At 35.8% G+C, this 15995-nt stretch overlaps 1 protein-coding gene and 1 long non-coding RNA gene across 4 annotated transcripts in view; one reads left to right on the top strand and one right to left on the bottom strand.

Moving 5' to 3' along the window:
- Positions 1–15995, bottom strand: part of BMPR2 (bone morphogenetic protein receptor type 2) — a 113170-nt gene that overhangs the window by 20881 nt on the left and 76294 nt on the right. The window contains exons 4-6 of the mRNA XM_080600353.1: positions 5022–5132; positions 4417–4508; positions 2173–2403 (exon numbers count right to left, since the gene is read on the bottom strand). Of these exons, the coding sequence (XP_080456479.1) occupies positions 2173–2403; positions 4417–4508; positions 5022–5132 (434 nt within the window). The remainder of the gene's footprint in view (positions 1–2172; positions 2404–4416; positions 4509–5021; positions 5133–15995) is intronic.
- On the top strand, positions 5146–11699 carry LOC308198307. Of its 3 annotated transcripts, none has more exons than XR_013953809.1 (3): positions 5146–7236; positions 7294–9147; positions 10578–11699. It is a non-coding gene; the product is annotated as an uncharacterized lncRNA (long non-coding RNA). The 3 variants fall into 3 exon arrangements; XR_013953810.1 differs by having other exon boundaries at positions 5146–8467; positions 8550–9147; XR_013953811.1 differs by having other exon boundaries at positions 5146–9147; positions 10578–10916; positions 11335–11699.

The following is a 15995-nucleotide window of genomic DNA, read 5'->3' as shown; positions in this document are numbered from 1 at the left end:
AAAGACATGAATGCTTGAATGCGAGGGGCACAATTCTATGACTATTCAGTATTTCGTGCTGTGCCATCCCTTGCAACTTACTCACTGCTTATTCACCAGCCATACCTCACAGTACCATCACAATAGCATGTTGATTAGTCTATACACATATCCTCCCTTTTATTACTTGCTCCCCTACCTTCATCCTTCTGAATGCATTTGGATAATAGTGTGATTTGGTTTAATCTAGTATGCCTCGCTTTCACCCAGGCAACAACAAAAACAATTTTCTGTGTGAAAATGCTCCATTTTGTGTTTTCCTATTTTCAATAAGAGAAGTTTTTCCAGGGAGAATGATATTTTGGATGTGGAGTATTTCACTTGCACATCTTGCATGGGTTGCCCCTTATTGAAATAAGTTTTATGAGTATAGTTTGAATGGTGCCATTCCCTTTTAGTAGGGTTTCCACAGCAGGGTTCCTTCCCTGCTGTTAGCTCAGCATACAGCAGAACATCTGCTCACTGAATTAAGACCATACTGTGCATTAATTACACCTGCTGTGCACTTTTTCCAATGACTTCCAAGCCACCAGTGGATTGATTTTAGGCTAATCTTGCTGTTTTTAATACCATATTGGGAAAGAATCTGATAATATGATGTTATAAGCTTCATATGTGCATTTAATCAGATTGTTAACTGATCCTGTTTACAGAAGCAACAAGACAATTTTCAACCAAATTACATTTCAACTAAAAATCATTTAATTCAAGAAACCAGCAAAAACAGATCACCTGTTAAGACAGTTATGTTAAGCCCTCCCAAGAACAGAATACTCACTTGATTTCACTCAACTCAGCTGAAAATAAGCCTACCCTGCCACAGAAGGCCAGAGCCAAAGTGCTTTGCCACTATGCATACAGCATGGACAAGACCATCCTTTTCTGTAGTCATTTCTAGTCTTTGCAATCTCTTCTTAGATGTCCATCTCTTATAAACTGACACAATCAAGTATGTTCTCACTTTAAAATTTTCAATTAAAATGTTCATTCTATATTTGTGAAGTGATAGGTTGTCTTCTTAAACTTGCATATATATTTAGATATTTATATACACAAATGCAATTTAAATTTCAACACAAGCATATAGGTAGAACTTGAAACATCTTAAGAAAAAGGCCATCATTACTCCTATTTATGGTTGTTCTGTTTCTTTTTGCTACTTGAATAAGCAGCTTTTGTCCTACTGCCCCCCTAACAAATCAAGCTTCAGCCATCACCTTTGCACACTGGAATAAATACAATGAGTTCACTTACTTGAGACCAAAAAGCTCATTAAAGTATTATTTAACAGAACAGTTAAAAACCTTTTCTACACACAAGGAAAAAATAAATAAATAAAATGTGAAATGTAAATCTTTGCGTTTTCATATATGCAACCCCTCAAACACGTATTTTATGATTTTCTGTGATAAGCAATTCACATTTATGGTGTGCATTTTAAAAATATTTTCATTCTGTGTACTCACACGCACACACTCACACAGTTAGGAACTCAGATCAATGAATTTGAGGATGTAAGCACCCAGTTAGCTAAGAAAATTTGAAGATACGGTCCTTGAAAGTAAGCCTGCTTTCTAAAGAATTCTTCTATATCATCAATATAGGGTACAACAAAATAAATATGGTATTCCCTATAAAGCTTAAAAAAGGTAACAGGATCCCTTATGTTTCATTGTACTCAAAAAAAAAAAAAACACCCTGCCATTTACAGCTACTAAGTGAGGTTATAAGTACCATAATAGAGGTGTAATGTTTTAATACTAAGTAGTTTTAAGTGTATTAATTTATTTTTAAGCAAAATAACTCTTCAAATACTGTCCTCGATTATTCCACAGTTGATTTAAAAAAATGAACTATAACCGAAAGCAAAATATTACAACCAAGAATTTAAGACTACATTTTAAGACTACATTTGATAGTAGTAACTGAGAAACCTTAAAGGGTATTACAGTAAGCCACACTAAGGTTCATTAAAATTGTAACTTATATGGATTATTTTCACATTACACCAGGCAAAGGTTACTACTGTGCAAGAAGAACTCAAAATTATTGGCCAATACTGAAGTGCATCCTTTTTATGTGGCTATTCTTAGGAATCTAAACTACTCCAATTGATTTCTTTGAAACACTTACATTGGGATAATATTCCATCACCAATAAATACTCCATACGCCCGTCTGCAGTGAATCTCTCATCTCCCACAATGAAGCGGGCAATGTTGTCATGTTCCATCAGTGGAATCCTGTAAATGTTCCTCTCATTGACAAAGTTCTGACGATTAGCAAAAGAAAATACTTTCACAGCAACTGGGCGTTCATCTAGGGAGCCTTTATACACTGCTCCATATCGTCCCCGGCCAATCAACTGCAAAAAAATCACATAATTAGTTCACTAAGTAATAAACAAAGGCAAAATCAAAGTTTTAACTCTACAACAATATATGCCAACCTTTATAATGAATTACACTGTTAAAATAGTGAATATTTTGTATTGAAAATCAGAATTAGAATACTGTCATAAAAGTTATTTTGGAGCTGAAAACCCTAGCATAAGCCTGCTTAGATCTATGTTACTACATTGATCTATAGTCTGAACACCTAATAAATAAATCATAATCTATTCAGCAGCTTCATATGGGATATCAATAAAATCAATAAGCTTTATGCTGAAAAAGCTCTTTAATTAAACTTTTGACTACTAAACATTTATAGCTTTTATGTGATCAATTTTAATTAACTCCAGAGATCGCAGGCATTAAGCTACACATTTTAGGTTTAGGGTAACTTTACAAGCCGTACATTTTAGGTTAATAATGACAATATATGCATTTGCAGTGCAAGATAGATACCAAAAGAAGTAAACAGGTTTTAGCAGAAAGAAATAACCAATTCGCTGCTACCTGTGAATCTTTATTCTAGCCTCCACTGTTAGTCTTCACAGAAAAGCCTTTTCCATCTCCATGGCAACTGAAGAAAGATGTGATCTCTGCTCTAAATCAGAACACTGGACCACCCTCATGAAGAGTCCTAGTTTCTAAACCTCAAAACATTCTAACTACATAAGAATTTAAGAATCTATTGAATTCAAATCGTTTACAGGCACATCTAAATGTGAAACAAGCATCTTTTTACTTTTTAAAATGCTTACAAATGGAGTAGGAGGGGAAAGCAGAAGGGATTATAAAGTAATGATTTTAAAGATGATAAAATTATCTAACAGGAAAGTTTTCTAAACTAAAGTATCATTTAACAGGCAGGACTTTCCATTCTTCAGACTAGGCAGAGTCCTCAATGTGGATTGCAAAGTGACAGTAAATCACCTCAAGGTACAAATACAGAATATATTCTACCCACAGAGACACAAAAAGCAAACAAAGGTGAAGAGAGTTTGTCCTGCAATACCCTATGACTGGAGGTGAGGTGGCAACTCCTAGGATTTGAGAAAAAGGACAGAAGATCCTGTAGATCTCTCCATCAACAAAATTGTTGCTTTCTCCAAGACTGTATATCAATATAAGTAATTTCATCTGTGGCTTTGCCACACTTCTACAATATGTACCTTTGTACTCTTGTAAACTCTACCTCAAGTACTTTTTGTTGGCAGAGGGCACCCAAATTTCTTTGCAAGTTAGTCTGCTTTCCCTGTTTGCCCAGAGCACACCACAGTGAGGACTACATGTCTGCAGCCTGCATCTGTAGCTGTAATTTCTAATGGGCAACAAGAAAAAAAAGCATCACTCAATTTCTTTCAGTCATTCTATTGATTTATTTTTAGCTAAAAAGCTTTTAAAAATTCCATGCAAGTTCTACCACGTATAACAATTGAAAGCATAAAATTCTGCAGGTTTCTGGTGATACATATAACACCAAGCTCAGTGGAAAGTTCTGGTTGGCCTCTAGTTGCCATGGAAATACAGAGTACCTCACTGTGAATAATGACAATACGTAAAAGCACTACTATTGAAATATATGGCCCTATCTGCAGTCAGTTCTGTGCTCCAATAGTGTTACCAAAGCTTTGCCAATTACTACCGTAGGATATTGTACTTAAAACAGTGTCAAGCAAAAAGAAGGATTTTTGATGCAATGCTGAAATACAGCACATTCCAACTCCCCTTGCATCCGTTACCTTCCACGGTTTAATATTTTCTTTTTAAGGTAGAATGTGTTGCAGCTAATACCAACAATATTGCTACCAAAGCCAGGCAAAACATAATTGCTGTAACTCTCTATTTCTTGATTTTAAACTGTGATTTAGAAGAAAAGATTACAGAAGTGCACTGAAACATTTATTGCTGTAACTATAGGTGAGAAGTGATATGACCACAAGTCTTTCACTGAATAAAAATGAAGATTAAGAAACAAGTTGAACATGTACCTCCAATAATTTTAGATTGTCCAGATCCAAAGAGGGCTCTGATGCTGCTGCCTCCATCATGTTCATACTGTGCAAACCTTGTTTACGGTCTCCTGTATGGAAAGGGGTGGGAAGGGAATCAGGCAGTTTGAGGATGGGTTTGGGTTTTTTTGGCCATATTACAAGCAAAAGTAAAACTTACCTGGGACTTGGTAGAAACACATAATGTGGACATAACAAATAAGAAGGAATCCTCTAAACTTTTCTGAGTCAGTAAGATCAGTAGTGAAGGTGCTGGTAACTACAGACATAAGGCTACCTGCTACACACGTTTTGATAATTGAATGTCACTGGCAGTAAGTGTAAAGCATGTTTACAGCTTCACTTAAGCTGTCTATGTTGAGTGGAGGATTTGTCGAAGAAAAATGAGCCTCAAAATGCCAACTTAGAGAAATTATTATAAATCTCTCTGAACCGTTATGAAAGGGATATCATAAAATATCAAAGAGGAGAAAGAAGCATTACATACAAACATGTAATAGGGACTGGGAGAGAAGACAAGACAAATAAAATTTTGAGAAACAGTCAAAAGAACAATATAAAAAAATAGGATCATCAAACACTACCTGCAAGCATTCTGTATCCAAAGAACAGAGCAGCAATCAAAACAGCTAGTACAGAGACAGATGCAAGGGCAATAACTATCGTCTCATCTCGATGAAAAGAATGAGAAGAATCTGAAAGAAAACACAATGAAAACTCTTTAATTGTAAATTTGAAAAAGTCAGGGCTATAAAACATGTAATTGTTACTACAGCAATGAGAAAAAAAATTGTACTTGTACTAAACTACTTTTCCTCCTAAAATCTATGGGAGCTGATCAGCTCAAACACAGCTGAATGCACATTCATTTGCAGCTTTCCCCAATCTTTCATTGCCAACACACAGAAAAAGGCACCAAAACCCGAAAGCAAGTCTTCTTTTTGTCTAGGTAAGTTCAGCACAGCCATTCAAAGCCAAACTGATACAGTCTTGCTTTGCTATCAGTGTCTTAATCAAGTTTCCTGTTTTGAATCAGCCTTGTAACCTTAACCCCACACCTGAATGAAAGTCTATAAAAGTAAAGATAGAAAGTAAAGAGTTAAAGTTAGAGTAAAGTTAGAGTTAGAGTACAGTTAAAGTTAGAGTAAGTCAAAGTTAGAGTAAGTCAGAGTAAGTCAAAGTCAGAGTAAAGTTAAAGTTAGAGTAAAGCTAGAGTAAAGCTAGAGTAAAGCTAGAGTTAGAGCAATGTTGGAGTAACACTAGAGCAACATTGATGTAACGCTGGAGTAACATTGGAGCAAAGGTAGAGTTAAAGGTAGGGTTAGAGTAAAGGTAATGGTAAAGTTAGAGTTGAAGTTAGAAATAAAGTTAGAATAAAGTTAAAGTTAGAGTAAGAGTAAATGTAGAGTAAAGGTAGAGTTAGAGTAAAGGTAGAGTAAAGGTAAAGGTAGAGTTAGGGTAAAGTTAAAGGTAAAGTTAGAACTAGAGTTAGAGCTAGAGTGAAGTTAGAGTAATGTTGGAGTAACATTAGAGCAACATCGGAGTAATGTTGGAGCAACACTGGAGCAAAGGTAGAGTTAGAGTAAAGGTAGGGTTAGAGTAAAGGTAGAGTAAAGTTAGAGTTGAAGTTAGAGATAAAGTTAAAGTTACTATAACTTTCGTCTAACTTTAAGAGTAAATGTAGAGTAAAGGTAGAGTTAGAATAAAGGTAGAGTAAATATAGAGTTAGAGTAAAGTTAAAGTTAGAGTACCAGTAGAGTTAAAGGTAGAGCTAGAGTAAAGTTAGAGTTAGAGTTAAAGTTAGCGTTAAAGTTAGAGTGAAGTTAGAGTTGGAGTAAAGTTAGAGTTCAGGTTGGAGTAAGAATAAAGGTAGAGTTAAAGTTAGAGATAAAGTAAAGTTAGAGTAAAGTTAAAGTTAGAATAAAGTTAAAGTCAGAGTAAAGGTAAAGGTAGAGTAAAGTTAAAGTTAGAGTAAAGGTAAAGGTAGAGTTTGAGTAAAGTCAGAGTAAAGTTAAAGTTAGAGTTAAAGTTAGAGTAAAGCTAGAGTAAAGTTAGAGCTAGAGTTAGAGCTAGAGTGAAGTTAGAGTTAGAGTAACGTTGGTGTAACATTGGAGCAACACTAGGGCATCATTGGTGTGTCGCTGGAGTAATATTGGAGCAATGTTAGAGCAAAGGTAGAGTTAGAGTAAAGGTAGGGTTTGAGTAAAGGAGAGCAAAGGTAAAGTTAAGAGTTGAAGTTAGAGATAAAGTTAGAATAAAGTTAGAGTAAAGTTAGAGTAAGACTAAATGTAGAGTGTAGAGTAAAGGTAGAGTTAAAGGTAGAGTTAGAGTAAAGGTAGAGTAAAGGTAGAGTTAGAGTAAAGGTAGAGTTAAAGTTAGAGCTAGAGTTAGAGCTAGAGTAAAGTTAGAGTGAAGTTAGAGTAACGTTGGAGCAACATTGGAGTAACATTGGAGCAACGGTAGAGGTAGAGTAAAGGTAGAGTAAAGGTAAAGAGAGTTGAAGTTAGAGATAAAGCTAAAGTTGAAGTTAGAGATAAAGCTAAAGTTAGGAGAAAGATATAGTAAGAGTAAATGTAGAGTAAAGGTAGGGTAAAGTTAGGGTAAAGTTAGGGTTCGGGTTGGAGCAAAGTTGAAGCAAAGCTGGAGCAAAGCTGGAGCAAAGTTAAAGTTAGAGTTCGGTTGGAGTAAAGTTGAAGTTGGAGCAAAGTTGGAGTTTGGGTTGGAGTAAAGTTAAAATTAGAGTAAAGTTAGAGTTCGGGTTGGAGTAAAGTTGGAGATAAAGTTAGACATAAAGTTAGGGTAAAGTTAGGGTAAAGCCAGAGTTCGGGTTGGAGTAAAGTTGGAGTAAAGTTAGAGTTCGGGTTGGAGTAAAGTTGGAGATAAAGTTGGAGATAAAGTTAGAGATAAAGTTAGGGTAAAGTCAGAGATCGGGTTGGAGTAAAGTTGGAGTAAAGTTAGAGTTTGGGTTGGAGTAAAGTTAAAGTTACAGTTCAGGTTGGAGTAAAGTTAGAGTTTGGGTTGGAGTAAAGTTAGAGTAAAGTCAGAGTTCGGGTTGGAGCAAAGTTGGAGCAAAGTTAAAGTTAGAGTTCGGTTGGAGTAAAGTTAGAGTAAAGTTGGAACAAAGTTGGAGTAAAGTTGGAGTAAAGTCAGAGTTCAGGTTGGAGTAAAGTTGGAGATAAAGTTGGAGATAAAGTTGGAGATAAAGTTGGAGATAAAGTCAGAGTTCGGGTTGGAGTAAAGTTAGAGTTCAGGTTGGAGTAAAGTTACAGTAAAGTTAAGAGTTCGGGTTGGAGTAAAGTTGGAGTAAAGTCAGAGTAAAGTCAGAGATCGGGTTGGAGTAAGAATAAAGGTAGAGTTAAAGTTAGAATAAAGTTAAAGCTAGAGTAAACGTAGAGTAAATGTAAGGTTAGAGTAAAAGTAAAGGGAGTCAGAGTAAAGTTAGAGTTAGAGTTTGGGTTGGAGAAAGTGTAAAGGTAGAGTTAAAGTTAGAATAAAGTTAGAGTAAATGTAGAGTAAAGGTAAGATTAGAGTAAAAGTAAAGGGAGTTAAAGTTAGAGGTAAAGTTAGAGGTAAAGTTCGGGTAAAGTTCAGGTAAAGTTTGGGTAAAGTTCGAGTTCGGGTTGGAGCAAAGTTGGAGCAAAGTTGGAGCAAAGTTGGAGCACGGGTTGGAGTAAAGTTGGAGTAAAGTTGGAGATAAAGTTGGAGATAAAGTTAGGGTAAAGTTAGGGTAAAGTCAGAGTTCGGATTGCAGCAAAGTTGGAGTAAAGTTAGAGGTCGGGTTGGAGCAAAGTTAGAGTTCGGTTGGAGTAAAGTTAGAGTAACATTGGAACAAAGTTGGAGTAAAGTTGGAGTAAAGTTGGAGTTCAGGTTGGAGTAAAGTTGGAGATAATGTTAGGGTAAAGTTAGGGTAATGTTAGGGTAAAGTCAGAGTTCGGGTTGCAGTAAAGTTGGAGTAAATGTAGAGTTCGGGTTGCAGCAAAGTTAGAGTTCGGTTGGATTAAAGTTAGAGTAAAGTTGGAACAAAGTTGGAGTAAAGTCAGAGTTCAGCTTGGAGTAAAGTTGGAGTAAAGTTGGAGATAAAGTTGGAGATAAAGTTGGAGATAAAGTTGGAGATAAAGTCAGAGTTCAGGTTGGAGTAAAGTTAGAGTTCAGGTTGGAGTAAAGTTACAGTAACGTTAGAGTTCGGGTTGGAGTAAAGTTGGAGTAAAGTAAAAGTAAAGTCAGAGCTCGGGTTGGAGTAAGAGTAAAGGTAGAGTTAAAGTTAGAAAAAAGTTAAAGCTAGAGTAAATGTAGAGTAAATGTAAAGTTAGAGTAAAAGTAAAGGGAGTCAGAGTAAAGGTAGAGTTAGAGTTCAGGTTGGAGAAAGAGTAAAGGTAGAGTTAAAGTTAGAAAAAAGTTAGAGTAAATGTAGAGTAAAGGTAAGATTAGAGTAAAAGTAAAGGGAGTTAAAGCTAGAGATAAAGTTAGAGATAAAGTTAGAGTAAAGTTAGGGTAAACTTAGGGTAAAGTTAGGGTAAAGTTAGGGTAAAGTTAGGGTAAAGCTACGGTAAAGTTAGAGTTCGGGTAGGAGCAAAGTCGGAGCAAAGTTAAAGTTAGAGTTCGGTTGGAGTAAAGTTGGAGCAAAGTTGGAGCAAAGTTGGAGTACAGTTAAAATTAGAGTAAAGTTAGAGTTCGGGTTGGAGTAAAGTTGGAGATAAAGTTGGAGATAAAGTTAGGATAAAGTTAGAGTTCGGGTTGGCGTAAAGTTGGAGTAAAGTTACAGTAAAGTTATAGTTCGGGTAAAGTTAGGGTAAAGTTAGAGTTCGGGTTGGAGATAAAGTTGGAGATACTGTTAAGAGTTCAGGTTGGAGTAAAGTTGGAGATAAAGTTGGAGATAAAGTTAGAGATAAAGTTAGGGTAAAGTCAGAGATCGGGTTGGAGTAAAGTTGGAGTAAAGTTAGAGTTCAGGTTGGAGTAAAGTTAAAGTTACAGTTCAGGTTGGAGTAAAGTTACAGTAAAGTTAGAGTTTGGGTTGGAGTAAAGTTAGAGTAAAGTTAGAGTTCGGGTTGGAGCAAAGTTGGAGCAAAGTTAAAGTTAGAGTTCGGTTGGAGTAAAGTTGGAACAAAGTTGGAGTAAAGTCGGAGTAAAGTCAGAGTTCGGGTTGGAGTAAAGTTAGAGTTCGGTTGGAGTAAAGTTAAAGTTGGAACAAAGTTGGAGTAAAGTCAGAGTTCAGGTTGGAGTAAAGTTAGAGTTCAGGTTGGAGTAAAGTTACAGTAACGTTGGAACAAAGTTGGAGTAAAGTCAGAGTTCAGGTTGGAGTAAAGTTAGAGTTCAGGTTGGAGTAAAGTTACAGTAACGTTAGAGTTTGGGTTGGAGTAAAGTTGGAGTAAAGTAAGAGTAAAGGCAGAGCTCGGGTTGGAGTAAGAGTAAAGGTAGAGTTAAAGTTAGAAAAAAGTTAAAGCTAGAGTAAACGTAGAGTAAATGTAAAGTTAGAGTAAAAGTAAAGGGAGTCAGAGTAAAGGTAGAGTTAGAGTTCAGGTTGGAGAAAGAGTAAAGGTAGAGTTAAAGTTAGAATAAAGTTAGAGTAAATGTAGAGTAAAGGTAATATTAGAGTAAAAGTAAAGGGAGTTAAAGTTAGAGATAAAGTTAAAGTTAGAGATAAAGTTAGAGTAAAGTTAGGGTAAAGTTAGGGTAAAGCTACGGTAAACTTAGAGTAAAGTTAGAGTTTGGGTAGGAGCAAAGTTGGAGCAAAGTTAAAGTTAGAGTTCGGTTGGAGTAAAGTTGGAGCACAGTTGGAGCAAAGTTGGAGTACAGTTAAAATTAGAGTAAAGTTAGAGTTCGGGTTGGAGTAAAGTTGGAGATAAAGTAGGAGATAAAGTTGGAGATAAAGTTGGAGATAAAGTTAGGATAAAGTTAGAGTTCGGGTTGGCGTAAAGTTGGAGTAAAGTTACAGTAAAGTTAGAGTTCGGGTTGGAGTAAAGTTAGAGTAAAGTTAGAGTTCGAGTTGGAGCAAAGTTGGAGCAAAGTTGAAGTTAGAGTTTGGTTGGAGTAAAGTTAGAGTAAAGTTGGAACAAAGTTGGAGTAAAGTTGGAGTAAAGTTGGAGTTCGGGTTGGAGCAAAGTTAAAATAAGAGTAAAGTTTGAGTTCGGGTTGGAGTAAAGTTGGAGATAAAGTTAGAGTTCGGGTTGGAGTAAAGTTGGAGTAAAGTTAGAGATAAAGTTAGAGTTCGTGTTGGGGTAAATATGGAGTAAAGATGGAGTAAAGATGGTGTAAAGATGGAGTTCGGGTTGGAGTAAAGTCAGAGTAAGAGTTCGGGTTGGAGTAAAGTCAGAGTAAGAGTTCAGGTTGGAGTAAGAGTAAAGGTAGAGGTAAAGTTAGAATAAAGTTAAGGCTAGAATAAATGTAGAGTAAAGGTAAGGTTAGAGTAAAAGTAAAGGGAATTAAAGTTAGAGATAAAGTTGAGATAAAGTTAGTTAGGGTAAAGTTAGGGTAAAGTTAGGGTAAAGTTAGGGTAAAGTTAGGGTTTGGGTTGGAGCAAAGTTGGAGCACAGTTAAAGTTAGAGTTCGGTTGGAGTAAAGTTAAAGTTGGAGCAAAGTTGGAGCAAAGTTGGAGCAAAGTTGAGAGTTCGGGTTGGAGTAAAGTCAGAATAAAGTTGGAGTAAAGTCAGAGTAAAGTCAGAGATCGGGTTGGAGTAAGAGTAAAGGTAGAGTTAAAGTTAGAATAAAGTTAAAGCTAGAGTAAACGTAGAGTACATGTAAGGTTAGAGTAAAAGTAAAGGGAGTCAGAGTAAAGTTAGAGTTAGGGTTGGAGAAAGAGTAAAGGTAGAGTTAAAGTTAGAATAAAGTTAGAGTAAATGTAGAGTAAAGGTAAGATTAGAGTAAAAGTAAAGGAAGGTAAAGTTAGAGGTAAAGTTAGAGGTAAAGTTCGGGTAAAGTTCGGGTTCGGGTTGGAGCAAAGTTGGAGCAAAGTTGGAACAAAGTTTAAGATAGAGTTCGGTTGGAGTAAAGTTAGAGTAAAGTTGGAACAAAGTTGGAGCGAAGTTGGAGCAAAGTTGGAGTTCGGGTTGGAGTAAAGTTGGAGATAAAGTTAGACATAAAGTTAGGGTAAAGCCAGAGTTTGGGTTGGAGTAAAGTTGGAGTAAAGTTAGAGTTTGGGTTGGAGTAAAGTTAAAGTTAGAGTTCGGGTTGGAGATAAAGTTGGAGATAAAGTTAAGAGTTTGGGTTGGAGTAAAGTTAGAGTAAATTTAGAGTTCGGGTTGGAGTAAAGTTGGAGTAAAGTTGGAGATAAAGGTAGAGATAGAGATAAAGTTAAAGTTGGAGTAAAGTTAGAGTAACATTAGAGTTTGGGTTGGAGTAAAGTTAGAGTAAAGTTAGAGTAAAGTTAGAGTAAAGTTAGAGTAAAGTTAGAGTTAGAGTAAAGTTAGAGTTAGAGTAAAGTTAGAGTTAGAGTAAAGTTAGAGTAAAGTTAGAGTAAAGTTAGAGTAAAGTTAGAGTAAAGTTAGAGTAAAGTTAGAGTAAAGTTAGAGTAAAGTTAGAGTAAAGTTAGAGTAAAGTTAGAGTAAAGTTAGAGTAAAGTTAGAGTAAAGTTAGAGTAAAGTTAGAGTAAAGTTAGAGTAAAGTTAGAGTAAAGTTAGAGTAAAGTTAGAGTAAAGTTAGAGTAAAGTTAGAGTAAAGTTAGAGTAAGAGATAAAAAGTTAGCGTAAATGTAGAGTAAATGTAGGGTTAGAGTAAAAGTAAAGGTAGTTAGAGTAAAGTTAAAGTCAGAGTAAAAAGTAAAATTAAAGTTAGAGTAAATGTAAAGTAAAGGTAGGGTTAGAGTAAAAGTAAAGGTAGTTAGAGTAAAGTTAAAGTCAGAGTAAAAAGAGTAAAATTAAAGTTAGAGTAAATGTAAAGTAAAGGTAGGGTTAGAGTTAGAGTAAAGGTAGTTAGAGTTAAAGGTAGAGTTAGAGTCAAGGTAGAGTTAGAGTTGGAGTAAGGGTAAAGGTAGAGTTAGAGATACAGTTAGAGATAGGTCAGAGTAAGGTCAAGTTAGGGTCAGAGTAAGGTCTAAAGTATAATTTGGTGGTAATGCTGCGATGTGATGAATAATGTTTCCTATTTGTATTTCAAAATTTTTTTTAAATTGTGTCAGTGCTTGGATCATTTTTAATATGATTCTCTTTACTTAATTCACAAAGACAGACAAACTGTACAATATCAGACAACCTGAAACAACAATGGAAAACTGAAAATTAAATAAGTAGTTTCACTGAGTTGGTTTTTTTTTTTAATCAAATATGATTTTTGCCAAAATGTATCTCTCTATTTTTTTTGTTCTTGTTGGGGAAGGGGGGGGGGGGGGAGTGTTCATGAAAAAAAAATCATTAGTGTCTTAAATGGTTAGCCTGGTGCTATTCCCCCTGACACCCCAGTCTTGCTTCTTTCAGGCACATAAAAATTCAGCCACTTTAATATAGAAATTCATTACTGCAGATTGAATCACTGGAATGTGGCATTACAAGACTTGGCTTTAAAGCCAAGTTTGGGAACTATGTTTAAACTTGTCATATATTGCTAAAAGTACTCCTTAAAAGACTGTAATGAGACCTAGCTATTCTAAATCCATGAAATATATAATGATACAAGGCTTAAACATTGGGTAAATTTTTAGATGAGACTGAATTAAAATTTATCCCAGTCTACACTAGCTGAATAAACAGACAAATTCATTCTGCTTGAACCGCTTTTAAGAGAAATTAAACATGATTCATTTATTCAAATTCCCAGTGTGGACAGACATCAAAGAAACAGATAAGAAGAGAGAAGTTTAAAAGGCATCACCTTCTATTCTTATGAAACTGTAATGGTAAGTGGAAATACTAAAAAGCTGGTTAAAAAAAAAAACAGGGAGTTTCACATTTGAGAAGCACCTGAAAAATTACCCATCAAAAATAACACACACTTCATATCTGATAAATCCTTTAAATAAGAGAGAGTTCATGGTAATCATGACACCATCAAATTTAAAGTTGTTCTGTCAAAAGAAATGCCATCACTATCAGTTTTGGTAAAATAGAGTTTCACTAAGAAAATAAACTATTGCCACAGAGCACTATACTGTGCAATAATAGGTGGGACTTCTGTTGTGTGGAGATTAAAAAATAAAAGTTATAATTGTTATCTAAATTATGAATTCAAAGTATGTACATTTATAGACATTATATATATTTTAAAAGCACAACATCATAAAGGGACCTTATGTTATAACAAAGCAGTATGAAATACTATTACAGTGTAAGAAGATGAATAATTGCTGGCATGGAAATTCTAATTTTGACTTTTCTATTTTTTTTTGTGAATTGAATTGCTTAATCATAATTTATATTTTCTTGTCTTATCTTTATATATATATGTTACATATATATATGTATGTATATATATAAATATATATATATTTGTGTCAGCTAGGCCTTTGATGCCTAGCACCATCTCAGCATTAAGAAAATGTAGGTTTTGAGGGGCTGAGCTTTTTGCTGTAACATCAGCTGTATTTTGCTTGACCACACAATTAGTGTGTAGCCATTCACAACCTTCCCATTGCCATACATACAGTAACCGTTTCCATAATTCTTTGCCAAATGTTATTTAATGCCCAAACCTGATTGTTCTAGTATAGCTATTCTTACATTCAAAGGGTTAGCAACACATCTCTGTCCACTCTGGTATCATTCTGTCACCTTTCTCCCTTCTGGAACAGGATTTTGCTGTTCCTCTGCTCCTGGCATGGCCCAGGGCAAGGGCACCCTGAGCTGCACTGGTTACTCAGCAGGTCTGTCCCTACTGGCACACTTGCTTTCTCCTGTTAGAAGCGTGTGAACAGTTGCTTCATGCAGGCCTGACAGCTACCAAAAAAAAATCCCAAATAAAGTTTTGTGGAGATAAGCAGTAGAAAAACACAGATAAAAAGGATCATTGCATTCTCATTCCTTGATGGACCATTCCATCGAGAGGCTTTTTATCTGTAGTGGTACCTGTGCATCCACCAAATATCTGCAAAGAACTTTCCTGGCACCCAACAGATAAAAAAATATATATAAGGAGACTTGCTTCTTAACAAACCTTAAACTGGCTTATCTTGAGCCATTGCAATCATTTTAAAACAATGTTGTCAACTGTTCCAATAGTCCAAGTCATTCCTACAGTATGAATTACCATCATCACACTGTTGAGCAACTTTTATAAATAGATACTAATTTCTTAACAAGGGTAACTGAACATTTCGATAGAGTGGTAAAACGCATCTCAAGCTAATATGGATGGGTAAAGCACTGCTTATGATTTCCCATCATTTATCAGCAAGGACTATTTTACTGCCTGATATTTACTTATATATATATGGGAACTGACTTTAAAGATGTATAACTACTGTTCAGCAATCTGATTTGATCTTTTGGGATCATCATCAATATTTGTGTATTTCTTCAGTGGCAAATACAAACAGAAGAGACTACATAAACTGTGTGACACTACCTTGAAATCTCAAACTGGATTTCAGACTTTCACTATATTTCACAAATTTCAGGCTGGGACTTCAGATTTTCACTATATAGCATGAAAAAGCAATAGCATAAACTCATAGAAAGACATGCTGAGAGGATTAGCTGCAGTCTCTAGGAAAACTAGTGATTAAAGAGTTCATTACTGAGCCAAATTCTAGCGACACTTGTACACAAAAGGTATCAGCAAAGTTTCTTCAAGTTCATGTTACTGTAACTGAAAGGAGGTTAGCCCATTTGCTTCTTTCACTCTGAGTTTTTAATTATATTTTTTTTCCTGTAGAGATAAAGAAAAAAAAAAACACTTTACTTCAGCTTCCCAATGTAAAACAGATTTAGTTGAAACATAAAAGCAAAATCAACAAAAGCTGTTACAAGGCCCAAAACACCCTAAGAGCCCACCTGTTAGGCTGTTTGGGTGGGAAAGAGAGAACAGTGCTCCCAGAGCTACTGACTCTTCCAGCAGCCGGTTAAAGAAATGAGGTATAACCAATGCCCATGCCATTTAGAAGGCGTCCAGCACATACACGGTTCTGTATTGAAGCCGCTAATTTCTACCACTACTTCAGACATAATATTCTTCTTAAGTCCACCAACTCCATCATAAAAGAATATCACTACAAATATCAAGAGGAAAGACAGGGAGAAGGAGAGGGAGAAAGAGAAGCCACAACTCATTAAAATAGAGATGACCTCCTCCTGGCTGGGGAGCAGCTGGTAACCTGCAAAGCACGGCTCCCAGCAGCGTGCTGACCTCGTCATCAGTACTGAGCTTGTATTCCTGTTCCAAAACCCGAGTACAACAGACGCTATGTAGGAAGATAATTTCGTCAAAGGCACACACAAATAACTGAGAATGCATTTCAGAGCAAACTGTGCGGGCTAACACTTCTAGTACTTGGTTAGAAGCAGGTCATCTGGCTGAACCTGGCCCTGCACTTCTGTTGCTCCCTACAGGCACTTTTACCACAGTAGGCATTTCTCTTTCTCCTCTAAGGCATCTCTGCCATAATAGTTGCCAAACACTTGTACAGTATCTTTGGT

The sequence above is a fragment of the Anser brachyrhynchus genome, assembly GCF_964034855.1.
Source record: "Anser brachyrhynchus genome assembly, chromosome: 7".
NCBI classification, from domain to species: Eukaryota; Metazoa; Chordata; class Aves; order Anseriformes; family Anatidae; genus Anser; species Anser brachyrhynchus.
The sequence above is the reverse complement of the archived record's forward strand: the minus strand, read 5'-3'. Positions and strand labels throughout refer to the sequence as shown.